Source organism: Diuraphis noxia, unplaced genomic scaffold (assembly GCF_037042655.1).
Source record: "Diuraphis noxia isolate RWA-SAM2 unplaced genomic scaffold, SU_Dnox_SAM2 contig0004, whole genome shotgun sequence".
Taxonomy (NCBI): domain Eukaryota; kingdom Metazoa; phylum Arthropoda; class Insecta; order Hemiptera; family Aphididae; genus Diuraphis; species Diuraphis noxia.
Window position 1 is genome coordinate 22,223,198 of NW_028301714.1, and position 16,430 is coordinate 22,239,627.

Consider the following 16,430-nt stretch of genomic DNA (forward strand, 5'->3'; position numbering starts at 1 on the left):
TTACTGTCTTACTGGTAACCATAGTAACTATATAGTATCTACCATATATTATATAACCGTACAAACCTATTATCTATTATAGAGTATATATTACTATACTCAATAATAATAACAATTGCATTATTGTATTAGTTAATTCTATACTCCAGTTATTGGGTATAAACAATTATACTTCAAATATTTAAAGTAAAAATACCTAGTCTGCTGTTAAACATTTTCAAGTTTGTTTAATTTTTATACAAAACTTGTAATTTTTGACAATGATTGAAAGTATAATAATATAAAATTCAATTTAGAAACTAGAGATTTTTTTCCAAGAACACTATCGTTCATAAAAAAATATTTGAGGGAGAGCATTTTCCTTAGTGCCTTTCTGGCTACAACATTGACATGACATTATGACGTATTTCATATATCCTGTAATCTGTGGTACTACTATAGACTTATAAATTATAATAGAAGTCTATGGATACTACCATGTGATAAGTTATTACTGATAACATTTATGATAATTATTAATTAATATTACCACAGAATAGAATAATTACTTTCATTACCCATAGGCGCCATAGCACATAGGGCCATAGACATATTATGTTATATAACTATTGCATTACCCCTGGATGGTATGATTTCTAAACCCTGTGTTTTTAAATGTCTTATCAGATAACACTTAATAATAACAGGTTCCCCGAGAAAAAGTACAAATCATAATTTCGATAGTCCTTAGACGCATATACACTAGAAAATACATGGAGTATATGTAATAGATGACACCTACTCGCATTATTATTATCTTATTCATTTATCCATAACTTTTTTTAATTCTAAATAAAAAATTATTTTAACTTGTGATAATTGTATTGTATAATTTTTTCAATCATGATTCATAGTTTATTTATTATAAATTCTGCCTGGTAAGTAATTGTATATCTAATGATTTGTAAACTAGGCATTTGTATTTATTTACTAGTGTATTGGTTTCTTTTCCAGCGATGTTTTTATTGAAAAACACTGGAAAAGTATAATTTCCCGATCCGTTTGTGATTACTTTTTTGATCAACATCGAAAATCTATCAATCCAGAGGACATTCCCCCAGTTATAGCAACACCTCATCATTATTTGATAAGTATCTATCGATGTGGTCTTTATTTTGTAGCTGTTTGTATGACAGAAGGTTAGTTTCTCAGATAAACAATAATTATACTTTTTGATTAATATCAATTAATTAAATACGTTTTTATAATTACAGTTCCACCATTATTTGTCATAGAATTCTTACATAGAGTAGTTGATACATTTGAGGATTACTTCTCAGAATGCTCTGAAAATGTTGTTAAAGATAATTATGTTGTTGTTTATGAGGTAAGTTGGTTTATATAATATTATAACTATTATTCAAATTATTAATTTATGATAACTAGCTTTTGGACGAAATGTTAGACAATGGTTTTCCATTAGCTACTGAATCAAATATTCTAAAAGAGCTTATTAAACCTCCAAACATTCTTCGAACAATCGCAAATTCTGTCACAGGGAAATCTAAGTAATAATTTAGTACCATCCAATTTTTTTTTTTTTATGTTAATAATTCAAAATCTAAACATTTATATTTATTGATGTTATTCAGTGTAAGTGCAACATTACCTAGTGGTCAACTATCCAATGTTCCATGGAGGAGATCAGGTGTAAAATATACCAATAATGAAGCTTATTTTGATGTAATAGAAGAAGTAGATGCTATTATTGATAAAGGTGGTTCTACCGTATTTGCTGAAATTCAAGGATATGTAAGATATTTTCATACTACAAATTAAAAACATAAAATTTAAGTTAATAGCCTCTATAATATATTAATTGATAAAAAAAATAAAAATAAAAAATATGCAACAGATATTATTGTCTACTGCTTCTATACCTAATAAAAATATAATAATTTAAATTGAGTAAATAATATAAAATTGTAGCTAATTGTAAATTTATTAAATTAATTTTTTTTAAATATCATTATTATTTATACAGTGTATGAAATGCATTATATCTTTTTTCAATGAAAATTTTAAAGTGAAAAAAATTATTATTTTTTTAATGTGAAGTTATAAAGAAGTTTTAGTGTGCTTCATAAAATTATTATGCTTTTAATAAAATATAATATATCTACCTAAATCTAATATATCATTAAATAATTCAAACATATTTATGTATGATAATTGTTTTTATTTTTTTTAAGATTGATTGCAGCATAAAACTTACTGGGATGCCTGATCTCTCTTTATCATTCATGAACCCCCGACTTTTTGATGATGTGAGCTTTCACCCTTGTGTTCGATTTAAACGATGGGAGGTAATCCATAACTATTACACATTACAGTACTTAAATTTTACCTACAAAATAGAATATTAATTGATACATTCATTCTGTTTATAATAGTCTGAACGAATTTTATCATTCATACCTCCAGATGGTAATTTCCGGTTAATGTCATATCATATTGGGTCACAAGGAATAGTTGCTATACCAATTTATATACGACACATGCTTGCATTAAAAGAAACAACTACTGGAAGTGGTCGTCTTGATATTACTGTTGGACCAAAACAGACACTAGGAAGAACAGTCAGTATCAATATATTATAATTAAAATATAAAACATAAATTTGTCAACATTTAATAAAAAATTCTAGATCGAAAATGTTGTCATTGAGGTACCTATGCCGAAAAGTGTGTTAAACTGTACTCTTATTCCTAACCAAGGTAAACATTCATTTGATCCCGTCTCGAAAGTTTTGACTTGGGAAGTTGGCCGAATAGAAACTACCAAACTTCCAAATATAAAAGGAACTGTAAGTTTTATTACCAACTTTATTGTAAATGGATATTAATTTTAATTTTAATATTAGATTAGTCTGCCTGTAAGCACAGTTGTCACTGATTCAAATCCTGTTATTAATGTATGTATAAATTAAACAACCTTAATTTTAATTTATGTTAATTCATAAATAATGTATTCATAGGTGAAATTTACTATCAACCAATTAGCATTATCTGGACTAAAGGTAAATCGTCTTGATATGTATGGTGAAAAATATAAACCATTCAAAGGTGTCAAATACATTACAAAAGCTGGAAAATTTCAAGTGAGGATGTAATTTATACATTAATTTATCATATTATTTATATAAATATAAAATATTTGTTTATTTATATATTTATATATTTAATTAAACTTACAAATAATATTGTTTTGTGATTCATTATCTGTATATTAATGGTATAAAATATATAATTAAATATTAATAAATCTTATTATATTAATGTTTAAACATATTTTTTTTTTACTTTATACTGTTTATAAATTTTAAATACATTTTTTTTTTACCTACCTATTAATTGATAGTAATACTAAATGAAAAAATTCTTTATAATATGATGAATGAAAATTGTAATTTGTGATCATTGTTTATTTTCATTATTAAATTATTTATAAAAGGTTTATAATTGTTTCTTGTTCTACCCTAATTTAAATACAAATTAAACAATTTTATTAAATTAGGCCACAGTGATTATGATTATAATAATATTTTAGTATGATTATTGGTTTTAGAGGGCTTTGCAATCCCTTATCGTCAAATTTAGGGTCCTTATCCAATACTTTTGAAGTAAATAAAAATGTGTATATAAAGTTATTATATAAATATATTTAATGCTGTGTATAAACAGAAAATATAATTATAAAATATTTGCAAATTTACTTGAAATTGTGGTTCTCAATGTCTCGTCATATAAAAATTATTCCAAGCGTCACTCCACCTTAAAGCTGGCTCTAACCACTATTAAAGTCAGATTTATCTTATAATAATAATAATTTTAATAGGGTTCGTACAAATAGTGTGCTGTCATATAATAGGATAATGATAAACCTAAAAATGTCTTCAAATAATTTGAGATTTTATATCAAGATCAAGATTGACTTAACTGCAAAAAAAGTGTGATACCGGACAGCGTACATTTGAATCCCAGAATAAAAATCACCGGGAAAAAATCCCCCAACGAACGACCGCAGATAAAGAAATAAAATCCCTGACCCTTGGAAAAAAAAATCCCCAGATTCCATAATTACTCATGTGAAAATTATTTATATAAAATAAATACTTTTTACAAATAGAACTTTATGTAGTCGCTGCGTCGTCGGTTGAAAACTGAAAAAAAAAAAGAAAAAAAGGTACTTTATACTTACCATTCAAAAAATTAATGTATAGAGTAGGTACCCTGAAATAAGATTTTACATTTTCTATAATATTTTGACGATAGTGTATAATATATAATAACTTCAAATGTTTAGTATAACTATTAATATTCAACTTCAATTCAGTAACTAACTGTGATTATTATTATCCAAATATTTGTATACATTATTTTTTTAACAGTTAAAAATCAACTGAGAGTATAGAACTATAATAGATGTATTATTAATTATTATTATCTACTTATATTGATTCGATTATTGGAACAATTTATTTAAATTTATAATTATGAATTAAATTTAATGATTTATAATATTATATAATATATTAATTTTTCGAGTAAAAAGTATAATATACCTATTTGTAGTTCAATATTAAAATAATTTTCATGTGTTTGTGAGTAATGTAGTCTGGGGATTTTTTTCCCGAGGTCCGAGATATTTATCGCAGTAAGTGAAGTAATTCCCGGTTCATTATTAGGTTTGTACGAGTTGATTCCTGGGTTATTAAGATGTATGTACGATTTAATACTCTGTTGTATATCATCTGCAATAAACGGCACGACTGTTATGGGTTTGAACCTTTGAACGTTATTTTTTTAAGAGAAGTGTTGTCGTAATGCCATGGTATACTGGTAATCGCATTACCAGATACCAATTTTTAAAAATAATGTGTTACCTATACGTTTTTATAAAATTACTAAATTTGTTAACTAATTTTCTGGACTCTGGAGGGACGTTTGGAATCCATCAAGGAGGTAGTGATGCAACTGAATGGTTAATCAATCTGGTTGTCCGTCTATAAGTTATCATTTTTTAGTAACCAAAAACTTGTATGTATTTACCTAATTTGTTTTTACACATCTTTTAATTATTTATTTATTTATTATTTATTTATTTAAGCCGATGCCATATAATCCTAATATATGATATTATATTATTAAATTCAAATTTTATACCATACGCATCACAGTGACTCAAGAAACCTACTGTACAGCAGAAAAACGACATCCACTTAACCGCTTTTAGATTCTGATCGTGTGTGTACACGATAAGTTGTCGAAACATGAAATAATGCTTCGATTTTAAACTTCAGTAGCTTTTTCGGTTAGAAAGTGAATCTTATTGGTGCATTCAGAAAGTCAAATTCATATTGCAATTCCCAGTTTTCAAAAGCACCAGAAAAAATCAAAAATAAAGTAAAAATCATCTGAAAATTGGATTACAAAACTTGAAAATTTAAAACAATGTTCCCCTTAAGTTCATATAATTCCAGTTGGAAAATATTATAATACATAGGCACGTTTTATTTGTTTATAACCATTTTAAAGTTTATATTTTGACAAAATTGAACTCATGAAGAATCTTGTATTGAATTTTTAAATCGTATGAAAGATAAATATTTATGAATTTCTAACTCAAAATAAATAGTAAATTTAATGTTCGTGATTTTTACGTATTTTGTAAAAATTCGATCTTCCAATGCTTATTAAACAAAATTGTGACTTTGTATTTTTAATATTTTTTAACTACTATTATGACAATATATTAAGGGCCTTGAATTAAATTTTGAAGCTTTTTTACCTGACGAATACAATTTTATTGTCATTTTAAAAAAAAAATTGAAAATATAAAATGTCTAAAAATAACCTAAAAATGTTTGAAATATTTTAATAATTGCCAGAATAAACATTCAATGAAAATTTCATGTATCTACTGTAATTCGTTTTAGAGTTACACCAATGTCTAAAATCGATTTTCTGAAAAATTGATTTTGCGTAAAATTCCCGTTTTTTTCTTAATTTTTATTTTGTTTTTCTAGTTGCTTTTGAAAACTATTAGGAATTTCAAAATTTAACCTCCCATCACATCAAAAAGATTCACTTTAAAACCGGAATAGCTACTGAAGTTGGAAATTGAAGCATTATTTTGACAACTTATCGTGTACATAGACACACAAAAAAACACAACACTAAAAAATTAATAAATTCTTCGCTCCGCTCAGAATCTGCAATTTGTCTATGAATTGAATATGTACGATAATCTTTTAAAATTCAATACAAGATCTTCTTTTATATTTAACAAAAAGAGAGTTTATCGGAAAGTCAAATAAATTTTTCACGTTCGTTTAGAGTTTTTGGATAATCACGCGAAAATTAACGAATTATCATACAACGATTTTCTTATTTTGTTAACTTGAGAAACTTGAAATTTTCATTTCAAATGTTTATTTTACCATTTTCTAATCAGGATAATTCAGAATATTTGTCTCTTTATAAATCATTTTCAATTTTTATTTATTTTTATTTTTATAAATGTTAAAAAAATTGTATTCGTTAGAGCCAAAAACTTAAAAATTATTACAAGGATCCTCATCAGTAGTTATTATAGAATTAAAGAAACATTAAAGATCCACATGCATGATTTTTTTAAACATGTAATTATGTAAAGATCAAATTTTGACAAAATTTATTTAAATCTCGAAAATTCTCAAATTGTTTTGTTGTTAAAAATTAAAAATTATTAATTTGATTAGTCGAGAATTGAAAATTTGAAACAATGATTCTCATGAATATTAAATAGTACATAATATAATGTACCTAATATAAAAAATCTAATATATATATATTATAATATCACATTACAGTGTAATGATTACACAGTTATTTTTTGCAGACATTTTACGTCCATATTTGAACGAAATTTCATATTTAAACCAAGAATAACGATTAATTTTGTTGTAATTTAAAAGTATTATTTGTGGGTACATATGAAATCTAAAAGCTCTGAAGGGGGATCTATCTCCTATCTCCATCATCAACCCCCATAACTACACTATTGGTCACTGCTCACTGGGTGTAAGAAAATGGCTAGACATATTATGGCATATTGACATTAACAACGGGTGTTGCGATCTTTGGTAGTTTTAGTGGTGACCATAGATAAGTATAATATGTAATATGGTGACTGATGCCCGGTGGTGCAGCTGTAGAGTCCGTGGAGGTGGTGACGGTGGTAGTTGTGGCGAATTGCCGTGTTTATTGAATAATATGGTGATTATTGAAGAGCCAAGTTAGAGTGTATCTATGGCGGTGTTTCGTTCGACGGTGCGGCCAGTAGCCGGAAAGCATATTGGCGACACTGCAGTGGAAAGTTTATTTTTAAGCCAATCATATGAGCGTTTCGTTTTGACAATAGCCCATTAGTTTGTTTCTCACTGCCGTCGACCGAAGGTCAGTGGATGTTCATCCTCACTCCGTAGCAGTGTAGATGTGTGTTCTGGTACGCGTTTCGCGATAATTGTTGCTCTCGTGGTGTCCGTCGTTGCCGAGTATCCACCGTTTTGCCGATGACGTCCATCGTAGCCGGTCACCGACCATTTGCGTTTCTCACGCGCCTAAACAAGACTGACGCCATCGTCGTCAACGCGTCGCGTTAGATCGATATACGGCGCAGAGAGAGCGACCACCGCCGCAGTACACGGCAGTCGTAGTCGCCGCCGCCTCCTTCACCCGTATACGATCGCATCAAAAACTTGAGACAAGGAGCGCCACTGTGCCGATTATTGGTGAGTAGTAAAATTATGTTTTTCAAGGTGTCGTTTGCGTTCATTTTCAGATACTTTAGAGGCACACGTATAACGACGGGACGCCAGCTATCCTCGCGTCCGCGGTCGCCGTCAACGGGCCACAAGTCACTACGACTTAGGCTAGGCTTATACATAATGTCGATGACCCAGTTTATGTCATGATTAGGTCCTTTGAGTGAACCGTCGGGAAAGCCAGTATTATAGTCCAGTCGCGAGATATTATCATGTCCTAAATACAGTGTATTAGTGTATGTGTGAGTGTGTATAATTGTTATACTGTATTACTAGCCCGTGATAACAGCCACGGACAGGAAAGTGAGTGATAACGTTAAGTATAGGTGGCCAGCCAGTAGCCACGGTTGTTTCGACTGTCGTAGCGTACACTCGTATCATCGTATTGTTGTCACTACCCTTCGGTCGGGGGGATCCGTTGATTCGTGACCACTGAGGTTTATGTTTCAATTCTCTTCCGTTTGTTTCCGTCTCCTAAACCTTATTTGCTCCGGACATCCGTGACCCGTGTCTACTTGCACCGCCGTCCCGTCTATGTACGCGCGCGATTGATGATATCTCAGTGGAATCGGGTTTCTTCCCTCCCCTTTCCCATGCATCCCCACCGCAATCAATATTCATATAATATAATAATAGTATACATAACATTGGGCATTGTCAAAAATTTGTGTGTGGGGGCATTTTAATTTAACTAAGAGTATCGAGCCTTTCTATATACCTACTAGATTATAATTATAATTACATTTTAAATAATATTAATTATTATAGTAACTTGCATTTTGGAATATCATTTGTTTTTTTCTTGTATTACCATTTTATGTGCTTGCTACCTCCATCTAATTGTTTTCAAGTTTTTATTTTATCATGTAGGTAAGTGTTTTTACTTCTTCAAAATGTACCTCACTCTATGTTTTTTTAAGCATTCACATGCAGACATTCCCTGAGATTTTCTTATCATATTAGCTTGGAAGTTTTCATTATGTTTACTTGTTGACAACCATTATATATATATGTACTTAAGAGTATTTTACCTATGAAATTTACTCAATAAAGAAGCATTTCTAATTTAGAATTATAATATTATTGATCTAAATTGTTTTCTTAATTTTGTTTGATCTCTTTAATCTGACCATATTTGATAATTCAAATTTCATTGTAGTACCTAGGAATCAGTACTTAGTACTAATTTTGTATGCTTATACATTAATTTCTTAATCATAGTTATGATTATTATAGTAAAAGACACTGCAGTCATACTCAAAAAGTATGATATCACGTTGGTTTCAATTTAGTGCCAACGCCACAATGTGTACCGAGCTTAATGATTTATATTACTGTATTGATTTTAAATCATATTTAATATCCATATGAAACATAAGTAGTAATCAGAGTAGTAATAGTAATGTAGTTGGTATCTAATAATTCTATACCATTTAGGCATCAATCAATTCAAATAATAATTATCATAATTTCAGTTTCCATTATGAATATAAGTACATTCACACCCTCTGTAATATAGAAAATTATCCAAATAAATGTTTTAGTTTACATATATATATTCTTTAATATAGGATTATTTTTAAATAAGTACTATATTATATAAGTGGATATAATTTATGTTCAAAAATGTATTTCAAATGTTTGGTATTTTGCACAATACCTAGGTGTTTATATTTCTTATTAGCGGGCGATTCTAATATTTCTAAGGTGTCTGCTATTAAGATATTTTTATTATGTTAGGTATTTAACTTATTTTTAATATATAATAATTATTAATATCTAACTTTAAATTATACCTATAATTGTTTTAGTTATATAAATTCATTTATCTTCCTATATATATTCATTTTTTTATTATAATGTTTTGGTATTAATTCGCTTTTTATATTGTATTTTTCAGGAATCAAGCCTCTAATATAGCAGGCCTATTACATTATTTACCTGAATGATTCTTTGCTTAATGGATCAACGAGGTTTTGTGGATTTATTTACCATTGTTTTGTATGTAAATGGATAACTTTAACATACCATTGCTGAAGCCGAGTGAAATGGATAATAGCAACAATTGTTTCATCAGTGATCCATCTCTATTTTCCCATTTGGAAATAGACCAAGATCATGAATGTCTTAAACAGTTTTTATTGGATCAAGATAAAACAACTCATCATCCACCACTACATGTCCCAAATTTTGATCCACTATCATACAATAACATGTTGCATCCTAATAATAACGTGATACAAGATGTATATCAGAACCGATTAGATTCAAATCAGTTACTGAGTCAGAGTTTTAACAAGGATAATTCAAATTTTATGAATGATTCTTATGGTGGTTATACTGTACTAACGCCAAATCCTTCACCTATGGCTTTTAATTACAATCCTCAACCAGTAAGTTCCAACTTTAATTCAATGGACACAAGTTCTTCGGTCATACCACTACCTGGCTTTGACGCTTCTACCTTGTCAAATCATGTAGATACCTTTATACCTTCAGTTAATACAGGACCACTAACCTTACCTGATTTTAGTAATAGGCAAATAAGAAATGATCAGTATTCTCCTGGTATATCTCCAACTATTGCCAGCTTCCCTACACCTGTTAGTGTATCTGACAGTCCAGGTGCTGGAGCTCTAAGTGCATCGCCTATGTGCAATGGAGAAAACTCTAGCTTAAGTGATAGTGTTATTAGTCCTGCCACTACGCAAAGGACTGGCAGTGAGCGATCTGTAGAAACAAATCCACGATCAATTGAAAGTGTATCAAGTGATTTATGTTCACCTAGAGTTGATTTAGAATCTTTAATCATACAACCTCATCCTACTCCGATTATTACTAATGGAGAGGTTCCCAAGACTTTGATTACTCCACCAACAGTTATACCAAAATCTACAACTGTCAAAGGTGTAACTCTTAATAAATCTGGAAAACCTCGCAAACGACGTTCAGCTCCCAAAGACAAGCCAGTAAAGCCCAAAAAACCACCTGCAGGTTCAATGTATCATAGTGAAATTGCTGAAAATGGTGGTATCAAATTAAAAATATCATTAACTGCTATGCCACAAAAAAAGAAACGAAAAAGTAGGAAGAAATCTGATGAAAGTAAAACAATGCAATGTGATGAACCAGCTGAACAAAGTGTATGGGGTTATAAAATACCAGAACCTATACTATTTGAAATTTTTCGTTTAGCAACTAAAGATGAAGGATGCATTCCGTTTCTTGTCAGGTAAAATACATAAATTTATCAAAACTTAAAAATGCTAAATTAATCTAAACATACGATTATGTAAATTTTTCAGAGTGTCTCAGGTTTGTAGGTTTTGGCGTATGGTGGCGTCTGATCCGTTACTTTGGACTAATATTGACTTAGCTGGACGATGGGTTTCAAAAAATCCTATAAGAAATGATATTAACTTTAGATGGCTTTGTGAAAACCGACTTGCCAAAGTACAGGAACTAAATTTAGGTAAATACTTTTAATTGATCCAACTTAACTAAATATTTTATAATAACATTTAAAAATATTTTAGGTGGTTGGCAATTTACTGGTATTCCTGTTATACTTGATAAAATTAGCACCTCATGCTTAGATCTACGAGGATTAAGTTTAACAGGTTGGGAAGGTCTTAGTTTGGATAATGTTCGGTTTATCATCACCAACTGTCACAAGCTGGAACGAATAGATTTATCAGGAATAAATGTAAGATATTTTATTATATACAAAATGTACTTTTTATCCTATTGATTTAATTTTATGTTTACATCATGAAAAATAATTAGGTATAGGTATTATAAATGATACAATTATCATCATGTAGATTTATGTATGTTCCACTTAATAAAAATTTTAAAATAGATAATAATGAAATGTAGAATTTTTGATAAATTCTGAATTTAATTTTCTAACAAACTATATAACTTTTGGTATACGTTTAGTATATGACTTACAGTATTGGGTATTTGTCAATTTAATAGTGTGCTTGATATAAAATTGTTATTATTCAAAACCTTAGGTGAATAAAAACTTCAATAACATAGGTATATCTATATACAGTTCAAAAAATATAATAATTTAAATCTTTGATATTAATTGTCTTTCTGTTATTAAGGAATACTAAGTTTTGCAATTAATATATCTCAATTAAACAAATATATGCGGATTAGGTTATAATTTCACACACTGCTGCAAGTACAGTAAGAGAATATAATTAATTAATTTTATTGTGTTGAAATTAGCTTATCTGTCTTGTAAAAAAATCATGCATTTAATGAATTATTTTTATAGACTCATAAAAAGGGTAGTATATAAATCCAGAATACAACTAGGTACAAAATATATTATATGGATAGTTTTCAATGTTTTCATGATTAAAAGATAAAATAAACATCTTGATAAAATAGGTTAGGTTTAAAAATAAAGGTGTTAGGTTAATGTATTAAATTTATATTATAGATTTTATCAATGTTATCAAAGCTATACTTTGTTCCAAAAAAGAAAGCACCAGTTCTGCTCACTTTTTTCCCCTTTCATTGGACACTATCTATGCTTTTATGTGGGAAGTGCACGCTGCCAAACTAAAAAAGTTTGCTGTGGCCTCTTGTATATTCTCTTTTGGAACAATATTTACTTATTCAATTCTATAAATTATTTTATTCATAATTTCTTAAGTAGTGTCGTTGAGAATTAGTATAACTATTATTCAATCTTTATTAATGAGTGAATGAATTTATTTAGGCTCAACATAGTAGTGGTAAAAGTGGAGTTTGTTTAAACTCGTTGATGTTCCTGACAAAACACATGGGTCAAAGATTGACGCATTTAAATTTGGCTGATAATCGTCTTTCTGGGATTACTCAATTAGTCAATTCTTTAGCCGTAAGTATTAAAAATATTTTTAATTTATAACATTTTAATATTATTGATATACTTAAATTTACTGGTTTGTTTAGCTTTTTAAGAATTAAGTTTAAAAGTTATCATATTCATTATTAAATAATGTAGTAGTTAAACTTATTTTGTTACAAAAATAGAACCATAAAGTTGTACGGTAAAATTTCAGTATAGATTACTGATTCCATACTAATTGTATACATTTTTGTGATTTTATCCTTTTGTCAATTTTTTTTTCAAATTATATAATATTATATTTTTGAAACATTGGTCAAGAACTAATAAAATGTATTGTTTTAATTATTCTATGCAACCCTTACAACCATTATTGTTTTACAATTTTTCTATAATGGCATAAATTAATACATCTGTTTGTTTGCTAATTATTATTGAATTTTCTTGACTAAATATTGAAAGTAATATATTGTAAAATATTTATACAATGCCATATGGTTTTTTATTTCAGACACACTGCCCAAATCTTCAATCATTAGATTTGACTAAAGTCCGGATGGTTGGTAATACAGGAAATCTTCATATTGAACGTTTACAAGAAGGATGTCCAAAATTACGTGTACTACGAATGTCTACTAGCCAACTATGTCTAAGTAATGTTCCATTAAATGAGCAAGCTTTATCTCCTGGTTTTCCGCTTTTAGAAGAATTAAGTGTTGCTACAATTTCTAATGATCTAAATGTCTCTGGACAACCATTTATTGATGATCAAGCTCTTGAAAGAATATTAAAAACATCGCATAAATTGTATGTGCTTGATGTTAGAGGATGTACTAAAGTAACGGATTCAAGTCTTGTTAGGATACCTGCATGGGATTTGACCCATCTATATTTATCAGGTAAGTTGTTATTAATTTTACTGTAAAACAACGGTTCTTTATATAATGTAAATTTGTATTTGTTTTTATTAAGGATCTTTTGTTACTCGAGTATCAGATTCTGGTCTTGATCTGATATGTAAAAAGTGGAGTCATAGTCTCGTAGAAATTGATCTCTCATGGTCAACCAACACTACAATACTGGATGCAGCTGTTTTTGCAATTTCAGAACAGGGAGAAAAATCTATGCTTAGGTACCTACTAACACTTGTTTTTAATTTGTAAATATATATTTATGTATGGACATTTATTTATTTTTAGAAAAATGGATCTTACTGGTTCCTCTGTTAGTCTTGAACCAGTAAAAGCTGTATTAAATAATTGTCACCGTCTCAGCGCTTTGAATTTAGCATCCTGCCGAGGCCTACCTAGAGGCATCAAAAGGCTGTATAAAGGTCACTCATTGACTGAATTACGAGCACAGCTTAATAAACCTGATTCATCTCAAGATTCTGAAGATGGAGGCGGCTAAAATTAACATTAAGGTACCTTCCATTTCTTTTTTTACTGTTTTTATTTATTTAATTTTTTTTATTTCTTTTTTACATGTTATGTTTAAACAATTGAGAGATTGTTGTTCAATGTGATAGTTATAAATTTACATTATTATTATTATTATTATTTTTTTTTTTTTTTTTTAAATATTATTAATTATTCTGCCCGATATATTAAATAATAGTACAAATTAAAAAATTTACATTTTTCTTATTATTTTTCTCCAAGAAATAATTTAAACTAAACTTAAAATATAATCGTATATTGATATCCTTTTTTGTTGATTTGACCACTGTAATTTTATATAATGTTATAGATTTTATTTTAAAACCATTAGATGTATTATAATTATAAAGATAATTACATGTTTTACATATATATATTTATAAAGTAATAAGTCAATTACAATATATGGCTTTGGATGCTATCTAACCTATTTTGTCTAAGATAAAACATGTTTTTCTGTGTCTGTTAGAAATCAAGTCCCCTTTGAGTGATTGTGCGAGTTATCTCCACAGTGTACAAGCCTAGTTAAATCAATAGCTTATGTCTAAGTATATATGGTTTTATCATAAATGTATTTAGACATAATGAAATTATATCATTCAAATATTATTTATTTAATAATGATTTTAATTAAATTGTATTGATTAGATAAACTGTTTCTATCAAAAATTTAACCCAATAGATGAATTTCTTAAAGAAATTGTTATACATACATAACTTTTTAAGATTCAAATAGAAAACTAATATATTATTAGATTTTTCAATTTTTTTTTTTTTTTGAATAATTTATGAAAACAATCCAATGATTGTAAAAATAGTTTTTTTTAATAAAATTATAATTTAAGTATTTAAGATCTATTCCAACAATTTTATAAAAATTAAATTATTAATTTTCTTTAATAAAATGTGGTAATAACGAATAATTCACAGTTAGATAAATTATGTAGAAAACATGGGTCAATTTGACTCGTGTTTGGACCTACAAGCTTATCAGTTTTTTATAAACTTTTTCAGTGATATCAATGTATGATATATTTAAGGCTTAAGACGGCATTACCATTCCTACAATTTTTAAGACATTTTTTTCTTTTACTATTATTATTATTTAAAGAAAGTGGAATATAATTAATAACAAATTTTCTAAAACATATTTTTTATTTTTACTTATTAATTCTATATTTTTGTAACTAAACAAAAATTTGTTTTTATGAGCAAGAGCATTTTAAGTAATCACAAGTACCTTTAAATGTGCACACAAACCCCAGACACCATAACTATCCATTATTTTCCATTCAAATAAGTTATGTTATAGTTATACTAATTCTTTTTGTAAATATTTTCTAATGTTTGTTATAACTGATTAGTTACCTTTACCTTCATTTTTAGTATTGTTTGAAAAAAAAAATTATTGTTTCAAAATTCCTCCCTAAAGCACAATTTAAAGATTTAAATATATTAGGTTATGTTATTTTTATTTATTTAACATAAATATTTAATAATATATTCTGTTTGGAAATTGATGTTTTTGTAGAGTAACCTCCCATATTTATTTATCTATTGATTATTTTTAATAAACTTATGTTTATCAAATAGTAGTAAGTATATAAAATTATATTATCGTAAATTCATTACCATGTAAATATCATTAAACAAAAAAATGTCATACCTTTGCAGCTATATGATTTAGAACAATTTCCTTTTTTTTCTCACCAATAAAATATATATTTTATGCTTACTAACCGCTACTAACATTTATATATTTTTTAGCCATAGGTGCACATTTTAATTTACAAATATCTTATAATTACACATACAATTTAATATTAATTATTATGTATTTATGGAGCATAATACACGTAATGTTAAAGATTTAGTAAGTCCCATTTGAAACAAAAATTATTAGTTGTGATACATCAAATTCACTAGTTATGAAAGTTTTATTTTTATTTTTTACAATTAAAATAAAAAAAACTTTTGTATATTATTTAATGTAAAAATGAATATCTCAGTATTGCAATCATAAATTTATACATGTCTAATTATTTTATATTTCATTTGTTAAAAGGACTAAATATATGTACGGATATACAGTGTTTTTTTTTAAATTATTGTTCTACAAAAAAAAAAAAAAAAACATTAATTCAAAACAGAATTCATTTAATGAATAAGATTATTGTGTTATTACTACCGATTCCCTATATTTTCTTTAAAATTTTAAATAATTGAAATGATAAAAATTTCAAAGTTATTATAGTCATTGTTGTTATTGCTTAATTAACTAAACTCTACCTTT

At 27.6% G+C, this 16,430-nt stretch overlaps 2 protein-coding genes across 2 annotated transcripts; both read left to right on the top strand.

Annotated features, from left to right (window-relative positions):
• Positions 1–564: 564 nt before the first annotated feature.
• Positions 565–3,418, top strand: cm (AP-3 complex subunit carmine). The gene is made up of 10 exons (XM_015524686.2): positions 565–917; positions 994–1,178; positions 1,254–1,366; positions 1,426–1,547; positions 1,632–1,791; positions 2,232–2,345; positions 2,433–2,618; positions 2,687–2,845; positions 2,903–2,953; positions 3,017–3,418. The coding sequence occupies exons 1-10, from the start codon at positions 883–885 to the stop codon at positions 3,149–3,151; spliced, it is 1,260 nt and encodes a 419-aa protein (XP_015380172.1). The 5' UTR covers positions 565–882; the 3' UTR covers positions 3,152–3,418.
• A 4,032-nt stretch (positions 3,419–7,450) lies between these two features.
• On the top strand, positions 7,451–14,758 carry Fbl6 (F-box and leucine-rich repeat protein 6). Its single transcript, XM_015509045.2, has 8 exons — positions 7,451–7,813; positions 9,747–11,078; positions 11,152–11,318; positions 11,383–11,552; positions 12,588–12,728; positions 13,210–13,597; positions 13,671–13,830; positions 13,898–14,758. The coding sequence occupies exons 2-8, from the start codon at positions 9,856–9,858 to the stop codon at positions 14,106–14,108; spliced, it is 2,460 nt and encodes an 819-aa protein (XP_015364531.1). The 5' UTR covers positions 7,451–7,813; positions 9,747–9,855; the 3' UTR covers positions 14,109–14,758.
• The last annotated feature ends 1,672 nt before the right edge of the window (positions 14,759–16,430 follow it).